This window comes from Scleropages formosus, chromosome 14, assembly GCF_900964775.1.
Source record: "Scleropages formosus chromosome 14, fSclFor1.1, whole genome shotgun sequence".
Classification (NCBI taxonomy): Eukaryota; Metazoa; Chordata; class Actinopteri; order Osteoglossiformes; family Osteoglossidae; genus Scleropages; species Scleropages formosus.
Window position 1 is genome coordinate 1,542,826 of NC_041819.1, and position 14,503 is coordinate 1,557,328.

General features: G+C 47.2%; 1 protein-coding gene across 1 annotated transcript in view; it reads right to left on the reverse strand.

Annotated features, from left to right (window-relative positions):
- LOC108918456 (partitioning defective 3 homolog B-like) overlaps positions 1 to 14,503 on the reverse strand; it is a 182,970-nt gene that overhangs the window by 68,889 nt on the left and 99,578 nt on the right. Inside the window, exons 16-17 of the mRNA XM_018725718.2 lie at positions 11,406 to 11,477; positions 2,413 to 2,622 (exon numbers count right to left, since the gene is read on the reverse strand). Coding sequence (XP_018581234.1) covers positions 2,413 to 2,622; positions 11,406 to 11,477 — 282 coding nt within the window. The remainder of the gene's footprint in view (positions 1 to 2,412; positions 2,623 to 11,405; positions 11,478 to 14,503) is intronic.

Sequence of the window (14,503 nt, forward strand, 5' to 3'; positions counted from 1 at the left end):
TTCTCTCAGCACTGGCATGAAAGTCATGGATGAAAGCAACATCATATTATCATATATTCCGAAACATTCAAACAAGAATGAGGCTTTAAACATCGGCTGATTAGTCTTATTCCAACAGCTGGGTGCCAGTTGTCTCATAAGGATAATCTTTTACAAAACAAGTTATGCTTCTTTGTGGTGATTGATTTTCCATATTGCCCTTTAAAAACCATTTTTAGGCACTAATACTGTGTATATGAGATGGAAGAGAATGGTCTCTCTTTCTGAATGCACTAGCGTGGCCATCTGTTACCGTCGAGCCTTGATGAGGCTGTACCAACTGGGTATTCAGTCTCATACTGATGGCCCCTAAGAGCTCAGGTTGCTTGCATTTGCTTTGCTGTGAGGCCAATCAAAAGGGCAGTGTGATGCTGGAGGCTGCCAAAAGAGAAACGCTTCGGTGTTCAAATGGAAGGAGTACAGATGGAATAAGACTTGGAAATGCTGCAAGGGCTCTCGCCATATTTTTGTTTCCGTTGTACAGCGGTGCGATGGCCTTCCTCCATTAACTCACGACCACAGAATCCCTGTCACAGAGAAATGAAGAATACCTACAGATCTTCAACAAATGACTCATCTTTACAGACTACTCTTTAGCCCATAAACACCGAAGGCTTTTGACTCTTCTGCTGCAGCTTACTCTAAGCATTCAGTAAACATATGTGCATGTTGTAGGACATAAGATAACAAATTGGTTAAGGACATGGTCTTGAAACCTGAACATTCCTGGTACATGTCCCAGGAGAGACCTTGCCGTAGTACCTTGAGAAACTACAAATGGGTTCTGATCTGAGTTCTCTTTACTTCCCAGCCCTTTGCTGATGATCTCTGTTTTCATTTTATGTGCCTGTTATAAGTTTTAAATTGCTTTGGATAAAAGCTTCCGCATAAAGGATAAATGTAATGTAAATGGTGGTTGCTAACAATTTCCTACACATCAGACATATTTATGAACTAAGAGCTCAGAGCTGAAAATGACAGTTTTGCCTTTGCTAGATGTTGGAAATGATATGACAGCGATTAAATCTCATTACTATGCCTTCAGCCTCCTTCTGTTTTTTTTTTGTTTTCCTCTGTTGCTCTGGATCATTTCGGTGCTCTACACATACACGTTTTGAAAATGGATGCGATTGAGTCAGCCTGAATATGGGTAATACATTTGCATGTATCCCAAACCTGTGCCACTGCATGCATGCTAAGCTGTGGTCATAGGCAAGTGGGTCACTTTTTTCAGGGGTAGGCATTGCGGTCAGGAGTGGGACTCCTGGTCGTTACTGGGGTCAGAGTGGGATAATGCGGACAAAAGCATTAAAGCAGAACAAAAGGCTGTAATCTGAGCTGTATTGGCGATTGTCTGTTTTTTTTTAAAGAAGCATTGGCTTCTCAAAGCCTAAAATTAAAATGTAAGATCGGGGCAATTCTCTCCATTTCGGGTACAAAATTAATCCTGTGTTCCAAGGGCCCAGGACTCACATACAAGAGAACAGATATGGTCTCCATTGGAGCCCAGAGCAAGCGGGAGGTAGATCTCTTATTGTCCCACACGAGTTGAGTTGGGGGGGGCTGAGTTGGCACAGAAATTATTTGATTTTGTGTGCTTCTCCCAGAGTGTGTGTTATCTTCCCCCATACGCGGGCTTTCAGATATGTTTTTGCATCACAAATGTTAAGCAGGGCTCTAAACATTTAAACTCACGTCATTTCATTCCATCAAGACTTGTTTCAGCCCATTATTGTTCTCTTACATAAAGGGATTTCACATTATTCTAGTGAAGTGCTTTTCTGGTTTGGTTGCCATGAGAGAACTGACCGTAATGCTTATCTAACCACACAGCCCTCACCCACAACCTGTACGTTATCACAGATGATGAGTGTTTGGCTCTGCAGAGTCATCTGATTTGATATGATTTCTGAGGTGTACCTTAACGTGCTTTACTCTCAAGTCAAAATTTCTAGGTAAAAATTGTAGACCCTTCTTTTTTCCAAGAAACAGTGTAAAGCAAAGAATCAATACGTTACATTAAAGCTCTGAAGTGTAATTCTACAGGGACTCCATTACCTTTTAGCTAAAAGTGTCATGCCACTAATAGGTTTGTCTTTAGTGTGTTGTCAAAACGAAACCAGTTTCTAGGGATCTAATGAAATTTTTAAATTCAGTTGCTACTCCATGCATTTTGACTTGAACTGCATCGCTTTCATACGAAAGATTCACACCCCAATTGTTATTCCTTTTGAACAGTGCATCTTTATTTCTGCAATACTGCAGTGTTGCTAAAGCATAACACAAAATTGAGTAAAAGTAACTTACAACTGCAGTATAACTATGAGGTATTTTTTAACATGCCTGTGTTGGCATCACAGTACAAGTGCTCACCGTCATCTGTCCCGGGAGGACCATCGTATGACTTGTCGATGGCGGCACGGAAACTCTCATTGCAGCCGCGACCCCGCACCATGTGGGGTCGTGGCTTGTAGAAGGGGGTCTGGGCCTTCCTCACCTCCGATACAGCAGTCTGCAGGCTTTCCAGAGAACTGGATTTCTTGAGGCCAAGAGTGGCACCCAGGTCCTTTGCTAGAGGTTCCTCTGAGGGAAGGGGGACAGAAGGGTTTGGTCAGGAAACCAGAGAAGGCAAAGAGAGATGCTGGTGGAGAGGTGATGAACAACACTAGATGATGCATGGAGGGTACAGGGCAGGAGAGGAAGGAGATGCCAAAGAGGAAGAAGAAGGACCAAATGACGGATGACAAAGAACAATCAGATGAAAAGGAGAAAGCAAAGGAACAAGGAGAAACAAGAGATGAGCACCACAGATAAGAAGGCAAGCAGCACATAAATACAAGAAAGAAGGAGAGCATTAAAAAGATGAAGGACATGAAGATAAACAGAAAGAAACGCCAGAATTAGAGGTAGGCAAAGAATCAGTAGGATAAGGTACAACACAAAGAATAAGATGAAGATAAGGGCTGCAGGAAGAAATTCACATGGAAAAACAGAAAATAAGGAAAATGTCTCATCATTCAGGAAAATCTATTTGCACAAATGCTGTGGTGGAAATTCGTGACTTGAATAGCCCCCCCACCACCACAAGACATTTGTTTTTCTCTGAGACAAAGCGGAGGGCTGAGGGACTGTTTCCTCAACTACTGCTGACAAACATTTCTTCACTGCAATCTGTCCCCGGCAGGTTGGGGGAGTTCAGTTAAGGTGAAGAAGGGGAGAGAAGGAGGACAGCTATGAGTTTGGAGTCTAAAGAATTTATTCTTGAAGTCCAGTGCAATCAGTTAATCCATCCATCCATCCATCAGCAATAACCGCTTTCAGGGTCATTTTAGTTCACAGCCTATCTAGAAGCATAGGGCACAAGGCAGGATACACCCTGGGCAAAACGTCAGCTCATTGTAGGGAAATCACACACTCTCTCACACACACTAAACGCAATGTGGGAGGAAAAGAGAGCACCCAGAGGAAATCCATGCAAATGCAGAGAGAAAGAGACTCTGATTCCCTCCCCTGGCCAAATGCACAACTCAGGAGCTCTGAGGCTCCACTGCTACCTGCTGCACCATCATGCCCCTCCCCATGCAAATCAGCAACTACAAGAGGTCTGCATTTAAAGTTGTTGTTTTAAATGTTCTAAATGCCATTTTACTGTATTTTTACATTTTTGTTTAAATATTAATCTGATGTATATACGGGGGTGCGGTGGCGCAGTGGGTTGGACCGCAGTCCTGCTCTTCGGTGGGTCTGGGGTTCGAGTCCCGCTTGGGGTGCCTTGCGGCGGACTGGCGTCCCGTCCTGGGTGTGTCCCCTTCCCCCTCCGGCCTTACGCCCTGTGTTGCCGGGTAGGCTCCGGTTCCCCGTGACCCCGTAAGGGACAAGCGGTTCTGAAAATGTGTGTGTGTGTGTGTGTATTAATCTGATGTCTCTCTCTATATTTAAGAGTTTACAGGTTAGGGTATAAAACAGAGCATACATACACTGTTGTCTGTGAGGACTGAGAATAGTCATGATGATCATTTTCTTGTCAGGGGTGGTCATGCTGGGCTTTGAGCTGTACGTTATTCATCAAGGCAAATGGGAGGGGATGGATCAGTGGGTTAAATTCACTTTCAGCGCCATTTACGAAATGACAAGCTGAGGGTCGCACTGTTGAGGGAGATGGTGGGGAACACTGCGATGGGGGGCAGCGGGGAAACGCCTGCCTCCTGTTACACGTGCCAGTGCCAACTCTCCGACTCCCAGAATCCTCCTCTCAACACAATCAGGGACAGCAGCTTGCCTCGCAAACCAAATCATTAGGTAAAGTAATGCAGACCCAACAATGCATCCATGAATCAAGAAATCATCGTATCGACAGGAGTGTGGGGTCTGCATTCCAATGAGCCTTACCTTTGGACTCTAATGCCCTGTCTTTGTTTAGCTAATGGGTGTTTAAATGAATCGGGAAGAAAAAGAGTCTTTTTAATCTGGGCTGTCTCAGGCAGGGATATGGGCTGCCTGCTGTCGTCCTGCAAGCTGCTGTGTGATGCCAGCCAAATTTATGCACATGCGTAATTTCAGTGAACCAGCACAATGGATGGTCAGCAGGCCTCACAGGTCACCGTGCCAATTTTACACAGAGGTGAGAGGTTCCGCAGGTCTGATTCCCAACAGCTGTGCGGCACATGATATCTGCAATCACACGTGTAAGTGTGTCCATGTTAACTGTTATTACTATTCATATGAACAAGTTACAAGTGCTACAGTATAAAACAACATAAGGTATGGCTTTGAAGCTGAGTTTACAAATGTAACTCATCCTTTGGTCATTCAGACCCCTTAACCATGGGCCAGAAGAGAAACATTGCAAAGATGATATATTTTCACACTGATCCATTAGTCAGTAAGCACATGCTCATAAGGAAGAAGGAAACACGAGAGTTGGCGGGAGGCCAAACCATGGCAGGGGGACACCGCTTTCAGAACCCGCTCAGAACCGATCCTCACAATGACGACAAGCTGCCTCAAATTCAGCAGAGGGTAAAACGTACATAGGGCAACTTGTGCAAAACCTGCAAGAGAAGACTTGGAGAAGGTGGAGAGAGAAATAACGTTCGCTGTGGGTTGACTGAGCAGTTTCCTTCGTATTTGGCGGTTAGCCAAGGACATGGGTTTTGGTTTTTAAAATGGATTTTTATCAACACTATTTAAATGGGACACATTTCCTCCATTCTGGTTATTTTTCAGTTCAGTGAAAGTGCATTTTTGTGGAAGCCTTGTTGTCTGGCATCTTAACTCTGCCCCTGCAGCCACCTCCTCCCACTAATTGGCCACAGGCTATAAAGCGACATGCCGCTTATGGTGTGCTAAAGGCGCCCAGTCTGTGATTGTGGCTATCCTCATTGTTTGACATGAAGTAGCTTCTTACAGATCACGCCAAAGACTGTAGCCATCATACATGCAAAAGTTGGAAAATCTCTACCAAATTGTTCCACTGTGCCCCTTTTCGCACTGAAACCGTTGCCTTAATGTCCATTATAAGATCAGGGATATCGGGCACCTCCATCTGCTTTTGCATTTTAGCCATTTCTGATTACGACGTGCTTTTTGAGACATTCTACATCTTTACAGCTTATTGTGTATTCAGCGCCCATCTCCACATACAAAGAGGGGAATTAAAATAGCTTGTGTTTGGAGAGTTCCTGCTCTTCGACACATTCATCAGGGTGATGGATATGGGCGCTGTGGAGCTGTAGTTATGGAGAGTTACCATCACATACAGAATTTTCCCGCATTGTAGATTCCAGACACACTGCCCAGTACTGTGCTTATGCTGGAGGATCGATGTGCCAGAGATAATTCACCAGCCAGTTAATCCCCAATTTGTTTAATTTAATTTGGTCAGAACACCTCCGGTAGGGAGACCTTCTTCACCATGGATCATGGAAATGGTGGAAGGTTAACAGGCAGATGGAGTGTGCCCTCACCAGAGAATCTTTCTTTGTCTGTGGAAGGCCAGTAACTTCCTGTGTGAAAGGCACAACCATCACATGGAGGGATGCTAAGAACATGTAACACAGGTCTGTTGGTCATTCATGGCAAGAGGCTGGTGAATGGACAATTCTGCAGAACTGATCTTCTTTTAGCTGATACTTTTGCTTTTTCAGAAATGACAATGCAAAGTTTGCTCACTGAGATACTAGAATCTCCATCCATCCATCCATCCATTACAATTTAGAGTCGCCACCTGAAACACATCTTTAGAGTGTGGGAGGAAATCTGTTTAAACTGCACACAGACTGAGCAGGACTCAAACCCATGTCCCAGCCCAGGGAAATGGATGCTACAGGATTTCTCAATTCATATCTGCAAAGACTAGGAAGGACCATCAGAAACACTGTCTGGAACCCAGCAGACAGTCTAAACAAACTAATAAAATGAGGCCCATGCACCATTACCCCTAATCACGTTCAGATTAGCAGTCTCCAGTCCTCCTCTTGTTGGTCCAGTCTATACGTAGGTCTTAATTCAGCCTAATAAGATTCAAGTATTCATTTCCCTAATTAATCCAATTTAACTAAACTAATTTGCCCATGCTCAGTATTGATATTCACAGAGGTTCAATGAGATGTGGAAAACCTGCACAAACACAGACCGGAATCGGCGAGGCCTGCAGCTGACCGAGTGCACCTGCATGGTTCGGAAGGGGAAACAAAAATCAATTCGCCGTGTTTAATTATCAAACGGAAACCTTTCCCAGGGAACCTCCAATCAATGGCAAGGTTCAGTTCAACACGCTAAATGGTGATTGTCGGATAAAGTACGACTAATACTTTTTTGGAGGGGCGACCGACCTCCTGTGAGCGAACAATTTACTTCTTTCTCCTCGTGCTTGATGATGCATGATCCAAAATAACACACAGGGGACCTAAAGTCACACACTGACTTTTTGGGGCAAAGCAGGCTTTATTTGAAATAAGGGTTATAAATAGCGGCAATAGACGCTCCACTAGGCATGCTGACTTAAATACCCTCCTTGAAAGCAGGATTTGTGTCACAAATGTAATTACGGCTGTACGACTGCGGCCTGATAGAATTAAGCAGCTTTTAGGGCTGCTGCACTGTGGCGACGCACTGAGCACTGGCGCTGGGCTCTGCAGCAATGGAGAGGTGTATGTATCTCTCTGTGTGTGTGTATGTGTGTGTGTGTGTGAGAGAGAGAGAGAGAGAGAGAGAGAGAGAGAGAGAGAGAGAGAGAGAGAGAGAGAGAGAGAGAAACAGAAAGCGAAAGACAGGTAAGTCCACAGGTGTGGTTTCATGACAGAATTTGTCTGTGTGCCTATGTGTAATTTTGGAAAGAGATTAGTGTGAGTGAAAGCAAGTGTGTCTGTGTGTGTTTAGTGTTTACTATTTGCTATGGAAAGATAATTCCAGGTGCGAGTCTACGTGCTCAAGTCTGGTTATGGAAGAAGTGCATAACCATGCCTTATTGTTTAGTGCCATTGCCTTGCTGAGAGACCCAGGTTCAAATCCCAATTTGTGCTGCAGTAACCTTGATCAAAGTACTTACCAAGAGTTAAATAAGTAGAAATTAAATGTATCAATGAGTAAATAATCTAAGCACTATGATGCCAGCAAACATTTTCTCCCCCACAACAGAACCTCATGTCCCAGAATCCTTTACGGTCCGACCATTAAACCGATCCATCAACAGTCGCTTCGACGGCTTCACTTCACCGTTGACACTGTCAAAGACAACCTTTCATTTCTCCTTATTAATCTGCATTTGCAGACAGACAATTAATGTAACAAACTTGAGTGCCAAAACGGGGGGAGGAGTGAACGCACAATCGCATGCGAAAACATAATTAGCAAGATAATTAATGCTTCATAAAGGAACAGTTAAATGGAAATGCCTCTGTTCTTGGTCACAGTTAATAATCTCAGTCAGCACAATTCATTTTCGTTGTCACAAGCTGGTCCCCAAGAAAGCAACTTCAACAGATGCTTCATCAGTTCCTTCTAGTACATTCAGCAAAATGGTTCATCACCACAGCGACCCTGCTGAGCTACGGACGTCCATCAACACAAAGGAGAGACTGTGCCCAGCAAGATGCAGTTGAAGATTTATCCCTTCCGTAATTGCTGGTGACAGATATTGAAAGGAGTCCTCTAATTGGAGCTCACCTTCTCTGAATTAGGGGTGGAAAGGGGGAAGGCTTGGAGGTGTGGCTGCCATGTTCCAGGGAATCGTGGAGTAGAGGAAAGAGTCAGGCCAAGAAGAGCCTCAAGAAACCTTCACCTGGAGTCCAAGTGACTAGAACTCATCAACAATGGCCTGGAGATGCCTTCATGGGGAAGCTCTTCACCTCATCAGTGCAACTTAACAGAATTGATGCCTAAACCAGCTTTTGGTGCTTCTTGAGGGTATTGATCATGTAAAGACCCAAATAACTTCAGAAGAGTATGAGATACGGTGGGGGAGCAAACTTTAATGACAGTCATGAGGTGCTGGCGAAGTGAGGAGAGATATTCTCGGTTTCCAGCAGCGCCCTCAGAGGTGAGATGCCGCGGAGTGGGTGGATGTGTTGGGTGGATGTGATGGAGTGCGCGGGCGCTCAAGATGGGCTGTGCCAGGGAAAGTGGGCTGGGGTGGGCGTGTGGTGGGGGGGGTGCAGCAGAGGCATCCGCCGCACCGCCGTGCGCGAGCAGCCAGATGGCCTTCCTCGCGACAAATGAATCCATCAATCCAAATCAGTCCAACATGGCTGCTTTCAAGTCAAATCAGAGACGAGCTCCACTGGAAAGAGACAAGAGGAAAAAAACGGAGAACAGTGGGATCAACAGGCTCCCGTTTGGCAGAGAGCTGTTGGCTTACGTGGAAAAAAACAGAAGAAAGAAGCCGCACATGTAAGTTTGATCTGAACCATGGGCGTGGACAATGGACCGAGTGACGGCCCACTTTGTTCTGCAAGTGGAGCGCCGAGGAGGAAAGGCTGCTGAGCCCTACGCGCCTACTCTGGGGGCCTGAGTGCGGACCAGGGGTGCGTTGCACCAACACAGATAAATAAAGTGAGGAGAAAAATAGAAGTTAAAATATCAAAGTAGCGATGGCTCTGGAACGGAGGAGGTGTGTGTGTGAGTTGGGTATGTGGGAAGTGCTCACAGGCCACAGTGTGGAAGGAGCATCAGTCCTGGGCTTATGCCAAAGAGCAGGTTGGATGGAGAAGATGATGATGGGGTACCAGTGGGGGGGTCAGGGTGATGTATGGGAATGGCACAGAGGGCAGATCTCACACAGTCATCCAGAGGTTCAGCTCTAAACAGTGGGTGAGGGTCATCACAGGATTGGCAGAAACACAGAGGTGCAGACACGCACACACACACGCACGCGCGCGCTCCCCCTGGCCCATAAGTAAATGACTTTATATTCCAGCCTTTTTAAACAACAATTTCCGTAATTCCGTGTTAATTATGAATTTCTACCCGTTTCTCCTTTTTTCTTTGTGTCTTTAAGAATAATTAAATGAGGTCCACATTTTCAGGCTGTTGCAATTATAGCTATTTAATGAGCACATGGCACAACCCCCTAACCTAACGAATAGTATTTCCCTCATTTAGGTAAAAAAGTCCTATGATAAAATATTAATTATACCAGAGAAATTTTATACAAATGAATAGAAAACTAATGTATCAATATGGAAAATTACTCAGTTTTACACTGCTGATTTTTAGTGATGATGAAGCCACACAGCTGGTACGAGGAGAGCAGCCGTGTTTTCGGCCGGTGATTGCAGCTAGCTCCTCTGGGCCCTTAGTACTTGCCGGTGCTGGTGCGTGAGCAGGGTTTCAGGGCGGTCGGTTGCCCTGTTCTGGTGCTCCGATGTCCACTGGCAATGGGCAAAAATGAGAGACACCCAGTAAGGCAAGCGCTCGAATTCGCCCTTCGCCCCGGAGTCATAGCCACCGGAGGGGGCGGAATCAACAAGCCTGACGGAGACCTGAGCGCCCCCTCCAGACCCGAAACCACCGCCTCCCACTCACCAGCAGGTTTTAGGCAGATTAAAATGGGATCGCCAGGCCTCTCAGGGCCATCCTGCTAATTAAATATGTCAAAGCTCGTAAAGAAGAATTTGGGCCTTTATAAAACGATGGTCGGGCAAACACACACCGTCAGCAGAGCGTTCGGCAGACTGTCGATAAACATTAGCCTGTGCATCAGTAAAACCCCTGCAAGTGGATTGTTTTATTAAAAATATTACTGGCCCTCTCGTTTATTACAGGTCTCCAGGAGAAAAATCACAGAAGCCAAAAGGAAAATGTAGAACATTATTCAAACCCCTAACCTGTTGTCTCTGGGGTACTCGTGTGTGTGTGTGTGTGTGTGTGTGTGTGTGTGTGTGTGTGTGTGTGTGTGTGTGTGTGTGTGTGTGTGTGTGTGTGTGTGTGTGTGTGTGTGTGTGTGTGTGTGTGTGTGTGTGTGTGTCACACCAACCTCAGTAACCACCCTGGCTTTGGGTCTTTAAGATGACCCATCTTTCTCGGTCATAATGGAAGCGAAGGCCGCCTCGAGTCCCCGATCCTGTCGCTTTGCTCGATGGGAAAACACACTCCGCTCCCAAAAAGCCTCATTTATCAAACCCCTCTCTCCGTTTTATGGATCTGCTTTATTTCCCACATGCTGCAGTCAGAACACGTTTCCACGAAGCCCAGAACAATGAAAAAATCATTAAGCAACTGTTTCTCCTCGCGATGCGCTGACATGAGATCAGTGTTCCAGAACCTAATAGGGCTGTAACACACACTGGAGCGGCACCACGCTACTCCCAGCATCTGCCTCCATCTCTAATGTACCGTGGCGCTTCATTAATGTAACGACGAGGACAACTGGCACACGCGCGTGACTGACACAGGGCGAAGTATTACACTGGCCAGACTGAGAGGAGCTACCTTTGCCGGGAACCTGTGGCAGTAGGGGGTGCGGAACGGAAGGGGACTTTGAGAATGAGATGGACCATATGGGGCAAATGTGTTCCATTAGTTCCAGCGCCACACAGGGTCCGGCGACCTCAGCGGGCAGCCTGCGGCAGATCTACGGCGACACCCATCATCGACGCAGCAGATTGTCTCGCATCCTGCAGAGACACGAGGAGTTCAGCAGTATACGGAGAGCGCCGACCCACAGGGCCAAGCAGCGAGGACTCTGGGAAACTTCACTGAGAGCGATGCTGGAGACCTCTGAGGTTTTAATGTGGTGCGGAATGGACTCGTCCACCAGGGCGGCGCTGGTGCATTCTGGCTCGAAGTGGGATTAGGCTGTGTGTGGGTGAGGGAAGCCCTCCTTGAAGATGTGCAGGAGGGGAGGGGAGGGGGAGTGCATTCCTCACCTGACTCCTGCCCCCTGGACCCCTTGGGCCCCCGGTGCGCCGCCTGAGCTCCCACGTTGCTTTCATCTGGCACTGGGGGGTGGGGGAAAACAACATAAAAAACCCTTTCAACTCAAGTTACCTTTTAACGACAGGTAATTGCAGACACATGGCGGACTGTGAAATGGGGATCAATACAAATGCAGTGCTGGGCCTTTCTTCTGCGGACTTCGGGAGGAGATGGGTGCCCCGCTGGGAGGAAGCGTGCGGAGAACAAGGGTGAGAGACACCTGGGGAGGCCTGGCTGGCCGGCAGCTCCGGGGCCCAGGGGTCAGAACGCGGAGTAGGACAGCGGAACACATGAGCGAGACCACACTGCGAGAGCACTGGTTTTGGGGTGCTGATGGAGTTTTCATTCCATACGTGTGACTTTTAAGTACTTATTCATTTCTGTAATTTTTTTAACGACTGCGGTATGTTCAGCAGTTTATTTATTATCTAACACTTCAATAAGGTGACTTTCTGTCAGGTTTGTAGCCTACACCCAGCTGCCTACACTTCTTTACCCATTTATAGAGCCGGGTAATTTTTACTGCATTAGTTCAAGGTAAGCGACTTGATCAACGGCACTATGGTTAGACAGGGATTCGAACCCACATCCTTTGAGAAGATGTTCACTTCCAGCATGGAGACATAAAAACTGCTCTAACACTCATTCCTAACAGGGAACACACTCCAGTTTCCATTTAAGAGGGAGTGTGTTAAGCTGGCTGTACCTCTGTGCAGCGCACGTCTGCTGTCGGACCCATCACACACTGCACACACTTTCATATTGCAAGGAAGAAACACACATCAAAAGAAAGAGCAAACAAAGGGGCGGGATCGCACTCCAAATGGGCCTTGGCTCTAGCGAACGCTGGCTCTGTGTCCTGATGGACTCGAGCGCCAGGACCGGGCCAGAGCACACTAATCCCGAGGAGCGGACTTTGTGGGGGTGGGGGTCCAGCTGCCTGAGGAGGGCCACCGGAGGACACAATAATGGGCTTTCATTACGCTGCAATTTCTTTTAAATAATCCTTTCCATTTTTCATGAGGTCAATTTTTCTCGCGGGAAGAGACGGAACGGCAGGCTGGGTGGCGGAGGGGCAAACGGGGGGTACTGAACGCCCTCCGGAGCATTCCACAAATTGACCCCCGTCCTCACCGCTGCTACCTCCGCCCACCCCGCACATGTGGAAGCGCAGGCAGAGCGCAGGCATTCTCAAACACAGGAATAAACACACAAACATAAACTCACATGCATGAACGTGCAGAGAAAAAAGAGAAATACACACACACACACATACACACACACACACACACACAATGGGTCCTGGGTATAATCCAGCTCAGGCTGCGCTCTCCGTGATGAGACGCCGAGAACAATGGGCAGAACGGTTGCCAATCACGGCAGGAGCGCGGACAGGCCGAGAGCAGTGGCCTGGGAGAGAGCGATTGTGATATCATTGTGCATCTGAGCGGCGCGCTAATTCCCCACACACAATGAGGGAAAAGCATCCCTCGCTCTGGCGCAAAAACAGAGGCGGCCCCCGCTTCGGCTGAGCTTCAGAGAAAGCGCGCGTCGCGGCCGGCGGACGAGCGGGAACGCGCCGTCAGAGACAATGGCCCATTGTGAGACGTGCTGTTTGCGCACTGCCTGCCTCAACTGCGCACATTCGCCGGGAACGTGACAATCAGCTTATAGAAATCTCCGTAATGGACTCATAATGAAACACACTCGGTGGCACACACGAGCACGCCGGCGCCGAGCAGGATTTCCGAATCAAACAAACACAGCAGTTGTTGATTTAAAAGAGCTGCGTTGCAAAATGCCTTCATTAAAAGCCAGGTAAATAGTTTTTTTTTTTTTACCTTCATTTTTACCCTTTCTAGGAAATCCTTAACAGGATTTATCCATTCCCCGGAAAACAAGGCAATATTAGCGGGTCAGTGAAACTCCAGAGCAGAAGTGAACTGTACTTGAACAAATCTCTCCCATGACCGCTGTGGCCTTACTAATCATGGTGCTCTAAACCCCCCACCACAGGTGCTGGAGAGGAGATACGGCGTACAGACGCCCCATGGACACGATTAGTTCTGGCACCTGTGAAAGGCCTCGCACCTTAATAGTTTCTCAGTGGAGACCCGCTGGATTAAATTTGGTTTCGTGGGGCACTTTCAGATCACAGTTTTTTTGGGGAAATCCTCCAAAGGCCGAAGCGATGGGATAGGATTTGATGGGGAAGCTGCTGGTCCAACCCAACCTCTCTGCTCACCAGGTCCTCCGTAAGGGTTGGGCAGCGCTACACATTTACACCCTTGATTCTGTCCGCATGTGACTCAGAGAGTGTCTACTTCCATTTTCTGGTTTGGGCTGTTCCGTTTTTCATAGACCCAGACAGGGAAAAAATTTAACCACATTAAGACCCTGAAACGCTATCCAGCGTCAGGTGCCGTGTATACTCTGCCATGATTGGCACTTGGGTCTCGGGGAAGAAATCGTGAAGGAAAAGTCACATGCGACTGGAATCCGTGAGGAGGAAGAACCCAAGACTATTACTACCACTCAGGGATGGACCAAAGTTCTTCACTTCCAGAGATGGACAAGTAAAACCGCACAATCATCTCTGATGCTCTACAGAGGCTTGGATCCTCTTACAACCTCATTTCAACAGAGTGCATCTGTGACAAACGGACAGAGGGAGGGAGGGAGGGAGGGAGGGAGAGGGATATAAGTGAGACACCTTGGTAATGAAATCCAATGGGCTGCCGGTGAAGCGTTGTGCTGAAGCCATTCAGTAAGGAAGGCCAATGAAGTGTGATGGGAAAAGTGCTGCATCCAGTGTTTTAGCCAAATGAAATATTACTCGCTCTCTGTGTAATGAAAAAAGGAAAAAAAGGGTCATCCTTAACCAATAGGTGAGAATGTGCTGCCGTGATCACTTTTCGCCCGACACGGTCAATTCTGAGACTGATCGCAACAATCACATCCGTAGAGGACGTTTCGATTTCACTGCGGCGCTGTCCCCACGATGTCGCGGCCACTCCGCTCATCGCTCATGTTCGCCTTGCTTGATAAA